The sequence below is a fragment of the Neomonachus schauinslandi genome, chromosome 16 (genome assembly GCF_002201575.2).
Source record: "Neomonachus schauinslandi chromosome 16, ASM220157v2, whole genome shotgun sequence".
NCBI lineage: Eukaryota > Metazoa > Chordata > Mammalia > Carnivora > Phocidae > Neomonachus > Neomonachus schauinslandi.
In genome coordinates, this window is record NC_058418.1 from 47,774,176 (window position 1) to 47,793,319 (window position 19,144).

General features: G+C 42.3%; 1 protein-coding gene across 2 annotated transcripts in view; it reads right to left on the bottom strand.

The window, feature by feature from the left end:
• Positions 1-5,434: 5,434 nt before the first annotated feature.
• The window catches only part of TMEM170A (transmembrane protein 170A), a 17,026-nt gene continuing 3,316 nt past the window's right edge, over positions 5,435-19,144 (bottom strand). The window contains exons 2-3 of one of the 2 annotated variants that reach the window (XM_044922182.1): positions 8,954-9,055; positions 5,435-5,931 (exon numbers count right to left, since the gene is read on the bottom strand). In XM_044922182.1, the coding sequence (XP_044778117.1) occupies positions 5,801-5,931; positions 8,954-9,055 (233 nt within the window). In that variant the 3' untranslated portion in view covers positions 5,435-5,800. Of the gene's footprint in view, positions 5,932-8,884; positions 9,056-19,144 lie in introns of both variants that reach the window. The other variant, XM_021702920.2, reaches the window with a different exon arrangement.

Below are 19,144 nucleotides of genomic sequence, written 5' to 3' on the forward strand. Positions count from 1 at the left end.
CACAGACTTGTGCAACTATCACACCAAAAATGAGCTCCTTACCCATTTCTCCCCAATCCCCAGCCTTAGGCTTAATCTTTCTGTCTCTATAGATTTGCCTATTCTGGACTTTTCATATAAATGGTATTATACAATATGTGGTCTTATGGGATTGTCTTCTTTCACTTAGCACATCTTCAGAGTTAATTTCTCTTGGATATATACCTGCGGAGTTTCTTGATCATATAGTAATTCTGTGCTTTACCTTTTGAGGAAAACTGCCAGATTGCTTTCCAAAGCAGCTGTGTCATTTTACATCCTCAGCAGCAATATATGAAGGTTTCAGTTTCTGCACACCTTGGCAATACTCTTGTCTCTTTGATTAAAGCCATCCTAGTGGGTGGGAAGCGGCATTTCATCGTACTTTTGATTTGCACCTCCCTGTTCAATAATGATGTTAAGCATCTTTTCTTGTCTTTATTGGCCATGGTGTAGGTTCTTCGGAGAATGTCTATCCAGATCCTTTGCCCATTTTTAAATCAGGTTATTTGTCTTTTTATGGTTCAGTTGTAAGAGTTCTTTATATATTCTGAATACCACTCTCATAAAACATAGGCCTTGAAAATATTTCCTCCTATTGTGTGCCATCACTCTCTTGATGGCACCCTTTGAAGCATAACATTTTCTCATTTTGATGAAGTCCAATTTATATTTTTCTCTTTTCCCTGGTGCTTCTGGGCTTCTATCTAAGAAGGCTTTGCCTAACTCAAGATCACAAAATTTAACCCGTTTTAAAGTTTAACTAAAACCCGGTTTTAGTTTGTGCATTTAGGTCTATGATCCATTTCAGTAGATCTTCCTTATGGGAGGAGAATAGAAAAATAGATGTAAAATTAGGACCCGATATTTGGAAGTTTAACATGCTCAGCCTTTTCCCTTGGACAGGGTAAGTGGTACCTGCACTGACAAACCAGGACGTAGACTTTTGCCCCATCATTGGGGTCCACGCCTGGGGAAAAGGATGCGTTGGGGTTCTCTAGCAGACTTTCTCCTCCAGCATCATCTCATTTCTCCCAGTCTCCTCTTTACAGCTCACTAGCACTCCATACATCTGTTCAAATCACAAAGTTTCTAACCACTTTAAGGATAACCAGGGTAGGAACTATTTTCCATTGTTTCAAATAGCTTAATGAAGAGGCCAACTCAACGCTCAAAGGCATGCGTTATTTGACCTGAAAAGCATTTTTTGTGAATTCAAATTAGTTGCGCTTAAAAATATAGATTTCAAATAATCTAGATTTGCAACTTCCCTTGAAAAACTGGAAAATCTGGCTATTCTGGGCTCAAAATCCCACCAAGTAGAAATAGGCTGGAACTAAGCAATGGTTGGCCCGAGTACAAATTCCCTCAACTCCCTAGAAGATTCTTGGGCTCGTCAGTACTGTGTTGTCTTAGCAATAGTTTATGGGGTCCACTTTACCATACTCAGCACCTTTAGCCCCTCATCTTACACAATCTCTTTCCATTGTCCAATCTTGAGTTATCACCTTTTGAAAATTGAAGAAAAGTTCCTCCTGCCTTGGGTCCTGGATATGTATACAATCTTGGGGGCTTCTGGCCCAACTCTGCATGTAGGGTTCTCCTGGGGTCCTAGAAATTGCTCTGTACCTTGTTGCGAATGGTATTCACATAAATGTATGAATATGTAAAAATTAATCAAGCTATACATTTAAGATGTGTGCACTTTACTGTATATTATACCTCAATAAAAAATAAAAGAGAAAGAATGGGCAGTCTCCCGCCAGACATTGTATGTCTATCTATGACGCCTGGAACTGTAGGGGTCGTCTATCTTGGACTAGGATGTAAGACACCCAAATTGGACAATTCGCTGAAAACGGCAGAGCAGAGAAAGACTTCTGTGACGTCCCTGAGAGTGCTAAACCGACGTCGGAGCCACTCTTCATGTGAACCTACTATTGAAATAATTTTTTTTCATACACTGTATCAGCTCTCAGCCATCCCAGTGTGGAATCAGACAAAACGCTTCTTGATGGCAAGATACAGCCCACAAAGTGCAGTTAATAGGACTCAAGTTCACATGTGCATACAGTTTAATCACATCTTTGAACAAGGATTTTACCATAAATTAGTAAGAAATTGAATGTAAAAGAAATACAGGTAAACATATGTTAAGTACTAAGTTATTTAAAAATCCAAAAATCTAAGTCAGACTTTATTGCAAAAGATTAAATTCACTGGTCACTGTAAAAAAGAAATAACCATTCCAGTTCACAGAATTGAAATTCTTTATTGATAAACATTTATACCAGAATTAGAAATGTCAGTAGAAAAATAAAAATTTAAATTATTTTCTATTGTACAAAGATTTGATCATTTTGACTAGAGCAGTTAGTGAAATAATCTAATACAAAAGTTAAGCTGATTTTAGTCACAACCAGCCTAACAGAGTGCACAAAAAAGAAATGCACATACACAAAACTTGCTGCGTGTGGATAGCTAATGGCATGAGGGCTTCACATTCCAGGAAATGGTGTCGTAGGGAAGGTTGGTATGCACTGCAGTTGTAGTAAGAACTTAATTCACACCAGACACTGAAATCAAAAGCCAATATACAATTTAAAATTTAAAAAACATAAGGAGTGGTTTAATTATTTGCATCAGCTTTCTCTCACTGGTTTAAACATTTCCTAAGAAGTAATGTTTTACTGTAAAATTAAAAAATGAGTTGAGAGCAAAAAGACATCCTTCTCGTGGAATATTCATTACACATTTTATATGGACTTGTCTTCACAAAATACCTTCATCCCCAAACCCCCATATTAAAGAATGAAGCTTTTATGGTTGGGAGCTGCCTCTCTCCCCTGCATAAAAAAAAAAATTGGGGAAAAAAAAAATAGGAAAAGTGGATGTCCAGCTGGGAAGGGGGGAGGTGCATAGGCCCTAAGAAAGCAGGTTGTTGGCAAAAATTCTTAAAAACTATAGTAAAATAAAATGTTCAACACATATGCCAGTATTTTTCCATCTGAGTGACCACCCTCAAATAATTGTGTATTTGAGAAATTAAAAAACAAAAAACCCAAGGGGCACTAGATATATTGTTTATCATTCAAATAGTTTCTCCTTAAAAACATTTCAAGCTACAAAGCTCCATGTATATAAAAGGTCTATATAAATTTATTCACAGGAGAATGTTCACATACTTGGATGGATGAAATATTCAATAATTTGAAGATAGATCTTATATTTGAAGTTTTTAAAAAGAGTGGATAATCAATGTATAGCAAAGAAACAGATGGAAACAAAAACACCTTTCAAAATGCATTAATTTTTGTGTCTTGGCTCTAATAACCAAATATTTAAATAACGATCAATATGTTCAAAAATTAGTATTCAGGGGGAGGGGCCTAACAACTACAGGCCCATATGTTCAATTTGAAAAATTCTATCCAAAAGAATGTTTTAGATGAGAATTCTAATAAAAGGCATACTTCAAGAGAAATGATTAAAATCATTTTCTGTAACAAAGGATATAATGCCCCAAATTTCTTAAACTGAAGGGCTACTTTGCAAAAATCACAGCTCCTTGAACAGAAAAATGGAGTCTTATTTAAAGACGTAGGGGCACTTGGCTGGCTCAGCCAGTGGAGCATGTGACACTTGATCTTGGGGTTGTGAGTTTGAGCCTCACGCTGGGTACAGAGATAACTTAAAATCTTGGGGCACCTGAATGGCTCAGTTGGTTAAGCGTCTGCCTTCGGTTCAGGTCCTGATCTCAGGGTTCTGGGTTCGAATTCCATGTTGTCATCAGGCTCCCTGCTCAGCGGGGAGTCTGCTTTTCCCTCTGCCCCTCCCCCTGCTCATGCTCTGTCTCTCTGAAATAAATAAAATCTTTAAAAAAAAATCTTAGGGGCACCTGGGTGGCTTAGTCGTTAAGCGTCTGCTTTAGGCTCAGGTCATGGTCCCAGGGTCCTGGGATCGAGTCCCGCATCGGGCTCCCTGCTCCGTGGGAAGCCTGCTTCTCCCTCTCCCACTCCCCGTGCTTGTGTTCCCTCTCTCACTGTCTCTCTCTCTCTCTCTGTCAAATAAATAAAATCTTTAAAAAAAAATCTTAAAAGACAAGACTTAAAATTTGCAAGATAGAAAGATTTGCACATTGGAGAGAAACTTCTTGGGGAATTTGTAAAAACATTTGCCAGCATTCCAAGTCTACTTGTAATTTTCCACCTATTCTGAGCATATGTCACTGTAATTTTGAAAAGTGGTCTAATGGCCTCTGAGTTAAAACAAAATAGCCAATTAAGTTCTGTGCTCTCTCTGTAATTCTTCCTCTTTGACTTTCCCTGGTAAGTTGGTCCTTCTGGCTATTTTTAATCAGAAGCCAGAGGACATATTGCTTTAAATGGAATAGATATGTTTGTGTGTACATAACCTCACGGGCTGTTAGCCTTACTGTCACAATGAAAACTTTCCTTTAAAAACATCAGATTTAATGATCAGAAACTATTCTGAACACAAGAGAACAATGGCTATATTCCATTTAACACAGCTGAAGTGGTAAGGATCAAGCTCGACACTTAATTTTTGCAATCCTTTCTCTTTTGAAGGTCACAGTTTTCAGGCCTTTCAATGAAAAAGAAAGGCAGTAGAAGAAAAATTAAGATAGCTAAAATTGGGTTTAAAAAATTCGATGTTTAATTCTCTGGAAGGACATACATTCTCTTGAAGGGAAATGTAAAGTGGAAGCTTATTTGAAAATTAAACTTTAGGCACTTTCTGGGAGTGACACCCAATACTGTAACAGTGGTGACCACATTAAGACTAAGAAATGAATAACCACCAACTCTAGTTTAAGCTGCATTTCTACAATTTCAACCAAAGTCACCAAGAAAAACTATGACAATGCTAAAAAAAATTTTTTTTGGTACCTCAATGTCCAAAGAGCATCCTAACCAATCTGGCTTAAAATTTTGAACTCAAGCTATTTAATAGGGTATGTTTCCAATTAAAGTAAACAAAATCAATAGAATGAAAGTGATGGGAAAGGGATGTAGGAATTCTAGAGGGGAAAAAAGCCTCAATTAGCTAGCTTATTTTGATATAATGTACAAAACAACAAATTCACATCTCTTAAAATATTATTAAGTAATCAGAGGTCAAGGTAGTTATCCAGAAAATGTCACATCATCTTCTTTTTCTTTCAACAGTGGAACTGAAGGCACTACTTGTGTTGTAGGATTTTTTTCCTGTTACATTTCCACAAATTTGTTCTCAAAGCTCTACTCAACCAAAACCTAGTTGGCACTTACTGTCATGAAGATGCAGTGAAAGAAGAGTCTGCCAAATTTTAATCAAGATTAGATTAGATAAGATTTTAGTACAGCATACTCTGCTCAGAAAAAAACCAGTATTTTTCGTGGTTTCTCTGAAATACGCAACATTGCATTTTCTCACAGAATATTGTAGATTTCGGGGTGAAGGACGTCAACCCAGAAGGGCTGTTGACCTACCGTGGGTAAAGGTGCACTTGTAAAACTGCTTAAATTAAATCCAAAAAAAAAAAAAAAAAAAAAGTGCTAAGAAACTTGATTTGTTTTGGTTGAGGACAATAGGAGTCCAGAAAGATCTTCAGTTCCTAGAGCTTCAAACTGAAGAAAGGGCTGAGATGTCATTTTTCACATACTGCTTCATCCAAGTTTCTTCCACTTGAAGAAGTAAGAACACACTACATTCCATAATGTATTCTTTTTGTGAGGAGCCTATCAAACTTAGGTTCAACATCATGGCCTACAGGTGTACGCTATAGAGTAGCTAAAATCCGTAAGAAGGAGACCACCACTACACAAAATGTCTGTCCAGTGCCCAAGGTGAGGGCTTCAAATGGGATCATTTCCTTTCCTGCTGCTCGGTATACTCCAGCAATTGCAGCACCTGTTCAAAAAAAAGGGTGTTAAAAAAAAAATCAAGGTTAATATAATCAGGAAAATACAGCACTTAAAATCCTACTGTATGTAGAATGTTCTAGATTTTTTTACATTAAAATTTAAATATTATAGAAATGTTTTGTTTTCCTTATACTTTTTTGCTGCCTACTCTAGGTTTTAAGTATTCCCCATACAACTTACAAATCACTGATTAGTTCTTTTAGATGGTGAAAAGTGAGTCCTTAAAACTGGGTCTCCTAGATTTACTCAGTAAAATAATCTGGAAGTCATCACCAAAATCATGAAGATATAGCAACTTCCCCATGACCTGATTACAAACTCAAAAACATCTCTTATTTGCCATGCTTAGCATTTAACAGGTACCTAAAAAAAACTTGGCAATAAACGCCAACAAAACTTCTGTGTGAGACTAAGCAAGAAATATTTCAGAAGCCACAGGGAATCCTCATTCCACCTTCTACGGTACTCAGAGCTCCCCACCCAAAGTGGATAGAGGAGGGAGCAGAGGATGGGAAAAAGAGAGGATGACTCTACACTTACGAAGTTGTTATTAATTCAAAGGGCATGAGGGGAGAGATCCTAAGGGGATCCTTTCTGTTCCCCATATCACTAATCGTTTTTATTATATTAGTCACCACAACTTCCTAGAAACTGAGTAAACCAAACAAACACAAACATCTTAATCTCCCTAGAAACCCGTATAAATTGCTACAGGGACTCAGTATTGTACCAAGAAAGCCAAGATTTCATTAGTTGGACAAGAATAGATCCAAAGTTCCCAGATGACCCTCCTCTCAAAAACTGTTCCAAAAAGAATCCTCTTTGGTCAGTGTGTTCATTCATGCAAATATTTGTTTACCTCTATGTCTGATAAGGTATGATCCCTATTCTCATTAATGCTCAGAATCAAGCTGAGACACAGAAGGAAAGCGTAAGCATGAAACAGATTTTAAATAATACAAGACAACATACAGCATCTCAATCAAATGTCTATACATTTTATACATGGGATATGAGGGCATATTTACATATTTTAAGAAAGAGCAAATGAAGCAGTTTCTGTATTGGCTGCCTGGAGTATCCGTGACTTGGAGATGCCCACCTCCAGTGGCTCCGCACACATATCGTGTCACTAACATGCGCAAGGCACCTGTTTCACTGGGCCCCTCATAAGTTAGCTCCAAAAAAAATGGATTGGGTAGAAAGAAGCTTAAGAAACTTGAAGTAGGCCCCAAAGTGGGGTTTGGATGATGAGGTAGGGAAGAAAGGGAAAAGCAGACCAGGGGGAGCAGCACAATGGGAAAGAGACTCTATTCACACCGGAGTCTTAAAAATTGAATAGACACACTTATTGCACAGTTCCCAAGTGTTAGGTATTATGCTAAGTTCTTTAATAAACATTTCCTTTTATCATCACACAGCCTCAGAGGTGGGTAGCATTATCCTTATTTTACTGAGGAAAAATCTGAGACAGGTCCTAGGAGCCAGGAATCCAATAAGAAAACTGGAGCAGAAGGTCTCTAAAGAGCAGCTATAGGAGATACAGTTAAAAATACTATATAAAGCCAGTTATGGAAACACCTTTATGCAGACAGGAGAAAAGGGGCCTCCTCTTCTTATTACCACAAATGTTTCATCACCTACAGAACACACAGAAATGAGGCCACTTTGTCCCCCAAAAAAACTCAAGTCAAAGAAAGGGACAGTTCTGCTTAGAGCTCAAGGCTTAAATACACACACACACACAAATTAGTAGGAATGTTATGTTTCTAATTTTTAAGCATATATTTATGTTGACACATACACCTAGAAAAAAAGTTTGAAAGCCCATACCAAAATGCAAATTGCGGTTTTCACTTAGAGATGTGATAATGGAGTGTTTTTAGCTTTGCTTTCTTATAATTTTTAATTTATATAAAATAGAGATGATATTTACACTTAATCGTGCGCTTAAAAATGATTTAAACTTATCTTTGTGACATGAGAAAAGCCAAAAAATAAAAAAAAAGTAAAAATAATTTATAATTTGTTATTCCAATTCTCATTCAGAAAGCTGTGAGAGGGGGCGCCTGGGTGGCTCAGTCAGTTAAGCATCTGCCTTCAGCTCAGGTCGCGATCCCAGGGCCCTGGGATCGAGTCCCGCATCGGGCTCCTTGCTGCGGGGAGCCTGCTTCTCCCTCTGCCTGCCACTCCCCTGTTTGTACTCCTCTCTCTCTCTCTGACAAATAAATAAAATCTTTAAAAAAAAAAAAGTTCTGAGAGGGGGGAAAAAATAACCAGAAGACAAATCAGGTACTTTCCTAAACAAGAATTCTTGTCATCAGAATTAGTCTTCCAGGGCGCCTGGGTGGCTCAGTCGGTTAAGCGACTGCCTCCGGCTCAGGTCATGATCCCGGAGTCCTGGGATCGAGTCCCGCATCGGGCTCCCTGCTCAGTGGGGAGTCTGCTTCTCCCTCTGCCCCTCCCCCCTCTCATGCTCTCTCTATCTCATTCTCTCTCCAAATAAATAAATAAATAAAAATCTTTAAAAGAATTAGTCTTCCACCCTTAAAGTAGCCGCCCCTGAGTGAGCAGCACTAAGTCAGCAACAATCTTGCGATGCCACCAGTCAATTGATCGCTGACAAGAAAGAAGCAGTGGCTTCCAAAAAGATAAACAGCTTCTCTTACTAGCGACCTATCTCATAAAACCTCACCTGGCTTATCTGAAAGATAGGAGAAAATACAACCTAGGAAGTCAAAGATGTTAGCCAAATAATGGGAATGGGGGGGGGGGGGCGGTAAGAGGTCAGAAAAAAACAATACACTAAACGAGAGGCCCAGGGTGAAAAGCCACTCTTTTTTTTCTTCATTTCACTCAGACACGTTTCTAAAGTGGGTCCTGAAATTAAGTGACTAGTCATATGAACGGTTCGACTGGTATCATAATGTCTAACATACTTGTCAAGATTCCAGCAGTAATTGGTCCCACGATGCCCATCAACAGGATGCTTACAGACATGAACCTACCATATTTGTGATGTCTGAGGGTGAAGAGGGCCAGTAATCCAGCAGGGACATGGAAGAAGAGAGAGGACACCAGTGCCCACAGGAACACACCATACCACATCTCTGCAAGGAAAAGCAAACAGAGGGCGCAAGTGGCCGACTTTCCTGGTACAGTGATTACCAGGGGCTAGTCATTTTATCCACTTATTTCATTTTCAAAGCCACCCAGGTGCAGTGTAGGCTCATCAGTCAAACATCCAAACACTGATGGTTCTAGAGGCATCAGCAAACTGAGGCCCGCAGGCCACCGGCAGGTTTTGTACGTCGTAAACTCTTCCTGGAACTCAGCCATGATCCTTCAGTTAACTCTGGCCTATTGCTATTTCAAGCTACAAGAGCAGAGCTGAAACGGCACATGGTCCGCAGAGCCTGAAATATTTACTATCTGGCCGCTTCCAGAACAAGGTCGTCAACCTCTAAAATGGCCAATCATGTTAAGTCTTCTCAAATGAAAAAGCTATACAATTTTATTCATTCAACAATCATTTCAAGACAATGCAGTATCAGGCCATTGCCCCTCAGCATAGCAAAGCTCTTTAAGATATTAAATAAATCCCAAAAAACAGAAATGTCTTGGCTTAGAGACAAATGGCAAATGAGGGGCCAGGATGGAGGAGCTGGTTCCTATGGAGAATGTCTAGTTAACTTGTAAGATGACTGCAATTCAAGCAACAGTAAAATATTTGATAACCAACTATGTCTAAAAACCTATGCGTGAGCCTCCTTGGGAAATAGAAAACAGGAGATACCATCCTGCGTCGTGACTTTGCAATCTGGTAAACAGCAGATGAAGCAATTTCCTCCACGGAGCCCAGGCAAGGCTTTGAAATTCACAAAATAGCCCTTTAGCTACCCACATGGATACAATGAAGGTGTCACGTCAGATAAAATCCGTTGTCCTTTGCGCGCTAGAAGCAGGTGAGTAACAGGTAATTTCAGAACTCAGTCAACAGCTTAACTCAGCAATACTGACACCTGGACCAGTCAACCCTTTGTTGTGGGGGACTGGCCTGTGCACTGCAGGACACGGGGTAGTAGCCCTGGCCTCTGCCCTCTACTGTAGGTCAGTAGCACCCTCTCCCCAGTTCTGACAACCAAAAATATTTCCAGACTTTGCCAAATGTCCTGGTGGGGGTGGGGGGCTGGGGATGGGGTCAAAAATTGCCCTGATTAAAAACCAGCGGTCTGACTGAAGCAGAGGGTCTGTAAAACTAAAAGCAGTTAAAACAACAAAGATAGGGGCACCTGACTGGCTCAGTCGGTAGAGCATGAGACTCTTGAGTTCAGGGTCATGAGTTCAAGCCCCACATTGGGAATGGAGCCTACTTGAAAAAAAAAAACCTACAAAGACAGATGGGGTCATGTTACGGTGGGTTTTGACGGTCAGACTAAAAACTTCAACGTGAGGGGCGCCTGGGTGGCTCAGTCGTTGGGCGTCTGCCTTCGGCTCAGGTCATGGTCCCAGGATCCTGGGATCGAGCCCCGCATCGGGCTCCCTGCTCCGCGGGGAGCCTGTTTCTCCCTCTCCCACTCCCCCTGCTTGTGTTCCCTCTCTCGCTGTGTCTCTCTCTGTCAAATAAATAAATAAAATCTTTAAAAATAAATAAATAAATAAATAAATAAATAAATAAATAAATAAATACTTCAACATGAAAACCCTAGAAGCACCATTAAAGGCTTTGAGCAGTAAAAGGTTGTCAGGACATTATTTCACAGGTCCTACCTTACACTCCCAGTAGGAATACAAACTAGAAAACCTTTCTGGAGGGTAATTTAGAAGTGTGTATCCAAAAAAGTCAAGTGTGCATGCCCTTGGCCACAGCGACCTCACTTCCAGGAATATCCCAGGAATACCACCTATAGGAATACACATGCGGGCAAGGGCAGAGGTGCGAGGGTTCCGGCAGCTCTGTCTGTGATGGGAAAGACCAGATACCACATGCGTGTCCGTAAATGGAAGACTTGTCAAACACATTTTGGTGCACATAATGTAACATTACACAATCCCATAAAAACATGGGCTAGATCTTTATATACTGAGGGGATTAAGATGCCCAAGCCATCTTGGGAAGTAAAAACAAACAAAAAAAGCAGGTTGCAGAATAGTATATAGAAGATCCTGTTTTTGTAAAACAAAAGAAACTGTGTATAAATAATTCTATGCACCCGGAGAAAAGTCTGGACATAGGTGTATTTAATAAATATTTATGACATGGGCAGGCGTTGTTCTAAGTGCTTTATAAATCTTAACCGTGCAATCCTCTAACACAACACTATGAGGCACAGATCATGAATATCCCTGGCTCCTGGATGAGGAAATAGAGGCAGACGGAGGGAAGGAACGTGCTGGAGCCCACACTGATGGTGAGCCCCACAAGGCCAGCAGGAGGAGAGCCCGGTTGGAGCCCTATTGGAGCCTAGTTGGAGACTGACACCCGAGGCCATGCCCTCATCATCTATGCTGTACAGCAAGCAACACCAAGCAACAGCAAAGTGTTATTTCTGGGGAGTGGGATAGGCTGGGGAAGGGCTAATGACCATTCACTTTTTACTCTGCTTTTTTTTCTCTTTTTTTAAGTAGGCTCCATGCCCAATGGGGGGGCTTGAACTCACAATCTTGAGATCAAGACCTGAACCAAGATCAAGAGTGGGATGCTTAACTGACTGAGCCACTCAGGAGCCCCTACTTTGATTTTTTTTAAAAAAGCTTTTCTAGCTGCTTACTGGCTTTTACAAAATTATAATAAAAAGAAACTAGGGCGCCTGGGTGGCTCAGTTGGTTAAGCGACTGCCTTCGGCTCAGGTCATGATCCCGGAGTCCCGGGATCGAGTCTCACATCAGGCTCCCTGCTCAGCGGGGAGTCTGCTTCTCCCTCTAACCCTACCCCCTCTTGCGCTCTCTCTCTCACTCTCTCTCTCTCTCTCAAAGAAATAAATAAAATCTTTAAAAAAAAAAAAGAAACTAGAAAAAGAAAAAAAGAGCCTTTGTTTCTAAAAGAACAGTTCAGGAAGGCTGATCTGATTGGAATGTTACAGAAACAATGAGGAGCACCAATCAGCCTGGGGACAGTGGAGAGCAGGAAGGGAAGGACCAGGGGCTTTCCTCAAAGCTGTCTCTGAGGCTGGACTTGAAGACGCTCTAAGAATTACCACTGTGGATGTTTTCTTTCCAGATCAATTTCTGAACTGTTGGGGGTGAGAGATTAGGAATGGAGGCCAAATCCCTCTAAGCCACCCTTGGCATGGTCACTGATGACTGTTCTAATTCTTCGCTCATTTTGACTCACATAAAGTTTCAATTAATACCTAAATTAGGACACCTAATTCAAGCTTTGGTTCCAAATGAAAGTATCAGGCATGCCCCATCTAGGGCTCAAGGCTTATTAAAAATAACAAATGACTAGGGGCGCCTGGCTGGCTCGGTTGGGTGTCTACCTTCGGCTCAGGTCATGATCTCAGGGGTCCGGGGATCGAGCCCCTCGTCGGGCTCCCTGTTCAGCTCACCAGGGAGCCTGTTTCTCCCTCTCCCTCTGCCCCCCTCCCTCCGCTCACGCTCTCTCTCTCAAATAAATAAATAAAACCTTTTTTAAAAAATAACAAACAACTGAGGTGTTTTGGCACTTTTGCTCTGGTGGAAAGCTATCAGATAGCTATAAAAAATTTCAAACCATTTGTGAAATTTTTTTTTCTTTTTTTTTTTTTAAGATTTTATTTATTTGACAGAGAGAGACACAGCAAGAGAGGGAACACAAGCAGTGGGAGTGGGAGAGGGAGAAGCAGGCTTCCTGCTGAGCGGGGAGCCCGATGCGGGGCTCGATCCCAGGACCCTGGGATCATGACCTGAGCCAAAGGCAGACGGTTAACGACTGAGCCACCCAGGCGTCCCGAAACTTTTTTTTTCTTTCTGAACAGGATATATCTTCAGAATAATTTTATTACTGTTGAAACTGGTCTATTTGATGGCATTTGGCAAATTCTGCTAAACCAAGTTAGATCATGCAATACGGAGCATAAAGTGATTAAAGAGTAAGGTCCCAAGCTTAAAAATTAAATATGCATAATGTAAAAAACTAATATGTATAAAATATATAACTATATATACACACACTAATTAACTACTGTCCTTCCTCCGCCAAAGAAAAAAACCACCTTTCCAGTCAGTATGTTGATCAGAAATTGCAGGCAGCGTTCTGAATCCTCACGGTTTGAGCCCCATTCTCTCTGGAAATAAACCTGTTTACTACCGCAGCCTCCTTTCCAGCCTCGGGCTGGAGCTCCTCCTGCTTCCACAACCTCGGAAACTCGCCCTCCATGCTGGGCAGCAGCTCCCAGACGTTGCACCGTCTAGTGTCCCGATACTGCCCGTCCAATAAATGCGCACCGGCCAAAGCTGTGGTGCCCACAAATCCCTCCCGCCTGGGCAGCCTCTGTAGCACCCTGGCTCAGGGAGGGCAGCCTGTCTTCCCGGCCTAAGCCGCCTCCTATACCAGCCACTACTGGCTTGACCCCAGGCCACAGCCCGGCCCCATGCTGTTCCCTCCCAAAGCAGGAACCCCATCTCCAGTCCCACAGTCCTTACTAGCTACTCCCCGGGTCACACGCAGACTCTGCCCTCCATCCCACCACCTCGTCGGCAAAATGCTATGGTGACGCCAGGAACACCACTGTCCCAGGAGGGGACAATGGGATGCAAATCTGCCTCTGAGAACTCAGAGCAGTGGCCATCCTGCTGATGACCTGATACCACTCGCGGGCCCTGCTGGAGCTCCCCAAGCTTTAGAGGTGAACTGGGTAGCGAACTGGGAGGTGAGACACACCAACTTGATAACCTCCATGAAGGTGGGTCTGATAGGCCTGAGGCCTTATAAGAAGAGGAAGAGAGGTATCTCTCTCTCTCTCTCTCCCTGCCATGTGAGGACACAGCGAGAAGGCGACCCAAGAGGGCCCTCACTACAACACGGCCATGCTAGCACCTGGTCTTGGCCTTGCAGGCTCCGGAACTGTGAGAAAATAAGTTTCTATTATTTAAACCACTCAACCTAGGGCATTTAGTTATAGCAGCCGAAGCAGACTAAGACACCAACACTCACTCCCAATTCCCCTGGAGCACAGCTCCTGCCCCAGGAGGATTCCTTTTCCTAAAAGCTGAAAGGCCTATTTGTAAACAAGGGTTGGCACAGCAAGTCAGCACTTCCTTGAGTTTCTCAGAAAGGGATGCACACTGCACCCTCCTACAACCTTGAGCTGCATCCGTTAGCTACCTCAGTGCCTACATATTTTATATAGCGTCTCTTAAGTCACATTAAGTAGCAAAAAAAGGCTTTATTATGTTAGATGAGTAGTGTACTTTATAAGACACTTTTCAGATGGATGAGATCATTCGAGCACTCTTAATAGCGAAGGCAAACCCCGATCAATAAAACACTTAAAACTAAGTGATTTCCCTTTAACCTACTGCACCTTAATTTGCTATCTATTTAATAGCTATTTATTGATCATCATACTTTTCATTTCTCTGGTTCAATACGCTGTCAAAAATCTCTGTCTCCATATCTTACAGCGTTTCTTTGTTCACTGTTTCAAATCAAGTGCATTATCTTCAACTTTGCTTACTCTGACAGCTAAAGTCACATCCTTCCTGTTGTTGAAGTATAAATCAGATAATTTATCTGTAACAAAAAAATTCTAAGGGGAAATCAGATTAAGCACTGGTGACAGAATAGGCCCCAAAGATGTCCACACACTTATCCCCAGAACCTGTGAACAGGTGGTAAAGGCAGTTTGCAGTGTGATTAGATTAGGGGTCCTGGGACAGGCGAGTGGCCTGGCTTCTCCAAGTGGGCCTAATGTAATCACAAGGCGCTTGTAGGAGGGAGGCAGGAGGGTCAGAGAGAGTTGAAGATGCTATGCTGTGGGCTTTAGAGATGAGGGGAGGGGCCACGAGCCAAGGAATGCAGGCAACTTCCAGAAGCTGGAAAAGGGAAGAAAACCAATTCTTCCTAGACCCTTCAGAAGGAAGGCAGCATTGCTGACTTATTTTGGATTTCTGACCTCCAGAACTCTAAGATGATAAATCTGTGTTGTTTTAAGCCACTCTACTGTGCTAAGTTGTTACAGTGGCAAGAACAAACTACTACAAGCACTAAGAGTTCATTCACTCAACAATCCAGTATTTACTGAGCTCTTTGCATAGGTCAGTGAAACAAGACGAAACAAGACAAGACACAAGATGCTGCCCAAAAGGAGCTTATTATCTTTAAGAATCTGTTTTTCAGACAGACATTTCAGTTAGAGAGATAAGCCACATAGACTGCAGATTCCTCTAGGTACGTTCTGTATTAACAAAAGGGGTTAGTAATGGCTGGCTCCCTGGCCCTCTAACTTCCACAACTGAGTTATCCAATTTCCAAGCAAGGCCTCAAGACCAACCTGGCCCCAATTAGCAGGAGTGGAAGAAGCCTAAGCCAAGGGGGCAGGGTGAGGCTCAGCATTTAGATATCCTTTTAGCTGGCCCCACTCCACCTTATGCTCCAGGTCAAACAACCTTATGAACACAGTCAGCTCCTTTGAAGCCGGGGTTCTAAGTAGACCACATCAGCCCTCCTGGGAACTGGAGTCCTACCTGCAACTCAATGCTGAAATGCCTTCATACTGCCCATCAGCCTCCATCTCTCCACACTGCCCACTGTGAGACCCCTCCCTTACTGAACCCCACCTACCTACCAGGGGGTCCATCTGTTCCCTTGTGAAATAATAATAATTATATATATATATATATACATATATATATGTATATATAGGTTTCTGCCCCTGGTTCCTGACACAAAGCTCCTAAAACCCTTAAAATAGTGGTGATGGGGGGCACGTGGACAGCTCAGCCAGTTAAGCATCAGGTCATGATTTCAGGGTTGGGGGATCGAGCCCTACGCCAGGCTCCATGCTCAGCAGGGAGTCTGCTTAAGATTCTCTCTCTCCTTCTGCCCTTCTCCCCACTCGCACATGTGCTCTCTCTCACTAAATCTTCAGGAAAATCGTTTGTTCCAATATTTAGTCTTTGACCCTAGTTTCCGATACAGAAGTCCTAAATCCCTTGGAATTTCCAGGCACCTCTTTTGTTCTCATGAGGCAACTCTTGGTGGGCTCCAGGATGGGGGCTGGTCACCAGAAAGCCATGATTATAAGCACGGAAATAAGCCCACCCCCCATTCTCTGCAGAGGGGATAAGGGCTGGAAGTAGAGTTAATAATCAATCAGGCTCCAAAAAACCCAGAAAGCATGGGGTTCAGAGAGCTTCCGGGTTTGGTGACTACACCTATGCGCTGAGAGGGTGGCACTCCCCCAACTCCTCAGGGACAGAAGCTCCTTTGTTCAGAATCCCTTCTGAACCTCACCCATCGTATCTCTTTATCTGGTGTTCATTTGTACCCTTTAATATCCTGTGTAATAAACCGGTGATCTAGTAGGTAAACTGTTTTCCTGAGTTCTGTGAGCTGTTCTAAAATTAACTGAACCAAGGAAGGGGGTCGTAGCAATCACCAACTTAGAGCCAGCAGGTCAGAAGCACACAGGACCATCAGGACTTCTGATTGGCATCTGAAGTGGGGAAACTGAGCCCTTAACCTGTGGGATCTGGTGCTAACTCCAGGGAGACAGTGTAGGAACTAACCAAACTGCAGGGCACCCCAATGGTGTCACAGAACAGCTCAATGTAGAAAACCCATATAACTGCTGTCAGAATACTGTGAATTCGGGAATTGTGTGAGACTTAAAGGAAAGCAGAGTTTATTTCCTAGAGACCCTTCCACTCCTTCCTAACAATGACCTGCCCACCGGGACCACCCACTGTGGGCTGCCACCTCTCTCCTGACACGCCTGCCTGCCTGTTTGCTCATCCCTGGCTTCTGAGTGTGCCCGTCCAGCCTGCCTCCCCCCAGTGGTCTCTCGGCCCCCAGCCTGGCTAGATCTTGTCTGTCCTGATCTTCCCTTCTCCACACAAAGCCAGAAAGTTAGCGCCAACGAGTATGAGGTTTCTTGCTGGTGATAAAATATTCTGAAGTTGCTTGTGGTGATGGCTGCAAACTCTGCAGATGCTAAAAAAAATCTTTGAATTGTACACTTAAAAGTCCATCAGATCATCCCTTCTCTGCTCAAAACCCTCCAATACTACCCTCTGGGATCTGACCTCACCTACACTGCCCCATCCTCCTTGCTGGCCTTCTTAATGTTTCCTAAGCAAGCTCCTATTCCAGAGCTCTGAACCTGTTGTGCCTTTGCCCAGAATGTTCTTCTCCCAATAGCTGTGTGTCTCGTTCCTCTCGTACTTTAGATTTCAGCTCCAATGGCATCATTGTAAAGAGCTTCCTTGTGACCTTAAGTAAAACAGCATTCCACCCTGACACACAAGACCCACCGCTTACCCGCCCTACCGTCTTACACACCACTAAACTGTTCCTTTCCATACTTTTTATTTTCTCTCTATCCCCATCAGAACGAAAGCTCCTTTATTTTGTTCCCTACCACATCTTTACTTGGTACCTAGAACACAAAAGGCAGGCAACAGACATAGAGCAAATATTTGTTGAATGAATGAATAAATAACTGGTCCAATTGCAACCCATTCCTTTTTTTTTTTTTAACTGTTTACCCATTCTTGACTCTAGCAATAGCACAACCGAAACATAAGTAGGTTTAACTATTACACACATACTTTAACATTGATATTAATAAAATTCATACCTTCAAAGAGTTAATACCATTCCTGATAAAAGAAAAGATCTGCCTTTCTTGGCATATAGATTTGCTAAAAAATGATGACAACAACAAAAGAAATCTGAACATCTTGGAATAAGGAAGGTTGGGCAGAAATCTAAATGGCTAAATTGCAAATGCAGGTAAAAAAAAAAAAAATCAATTCTAAGCTTCCTGATAGTGACAAACCACAGAGTATTTTAGAGCAGTGATTTTGCCATACTGACTTAGCATAAAGTGCAAGTGACCTTTCCTGTGAGGCCAAAATAGGAACTATTGCAGATTCAGGTCAATGAACAGAACTCACTGTAAGCAGGCTTTGGTGCCTCAAAAAGGATGAAACCCCATGTGCCTATAACATCCATTAGTGCAGTTAAAGATGAGACACAGCAGGGAGACTGTGTGTTTACCCATCACATTCTGATCAACTTGGGGTCAAGGACTCTAACTCATGCATGTTTATACCCCCTAGCCCAGAGTCTGCACTGGGCCAAATGTCTACTCGCTGAATGAATAATTCCTAGTGATCAACGCCCCCAAATTATATATCCAATGAAGCACCCATAAACTCATGTACATATGGCAGTTTATTTTCAGAATAATTTCTGAAAGCAAAACAATTCTCATTGTCATAGCTACTATGACATAATGTTAAAACTACTGTCCCAGGGCGCCTGGGTGGCTCAGTTGTTAAGCGTCTGTCTTCGGCTCGGGTCATGATCCCAGGGTCCTGGGGTGGAGTCCCACATCGGGCTCCCTGCTCCGCGGGAGGCCTGCTTCTCCCTCTCCCACTCCCCCTGCTTATGTTCCCTCTCTCGCTGTGTCTGTCAAATAAATAAAATCTTAAAAAAAAAACCAACAAAAACTACTGTCCCAAGTTCACTTATCTCAGTCTTAAAAAGGCAACTAAAAGCCAGACAGACTGAAGAGAACATTCAAAGTATCACCTGGCATATGACTTATCACAAAAGGCTTAAGGTACCCTTTCAGTGGAGATCTGACAAGCACCGCCTTCACCAAATGATATACAGCATTACCAATAAAGGCACACACTGCTGTTGTCTCCTGAGGTAGTGCACTGGGAAGTGGACATCACCTATATAGCTAGAATTCTTTGTGCTTTTTTAGATTGATTGATTGATTGATTTTATGGGGGGAGGGGCAGAGGGCAAGGGAGAAAGACCATCTCAAGCAGACTCCCCACTGAGCACAGAGCCAGCAGGGGGCTCGATCTCAGGGCCCCAAGACTGACCTGAGCCAAAAACAGTCACAGGCTTAACTGGCTGAGCCACTCAGGCACCCCCCCCCCCCCCCCCCCCCCCTGTCGAGCACAAAAACCAAATAAATTTTATTTAATATTTAAAGAAAAACAAAAAAAAAAAAAAAAAATTATTAAAAAACAAA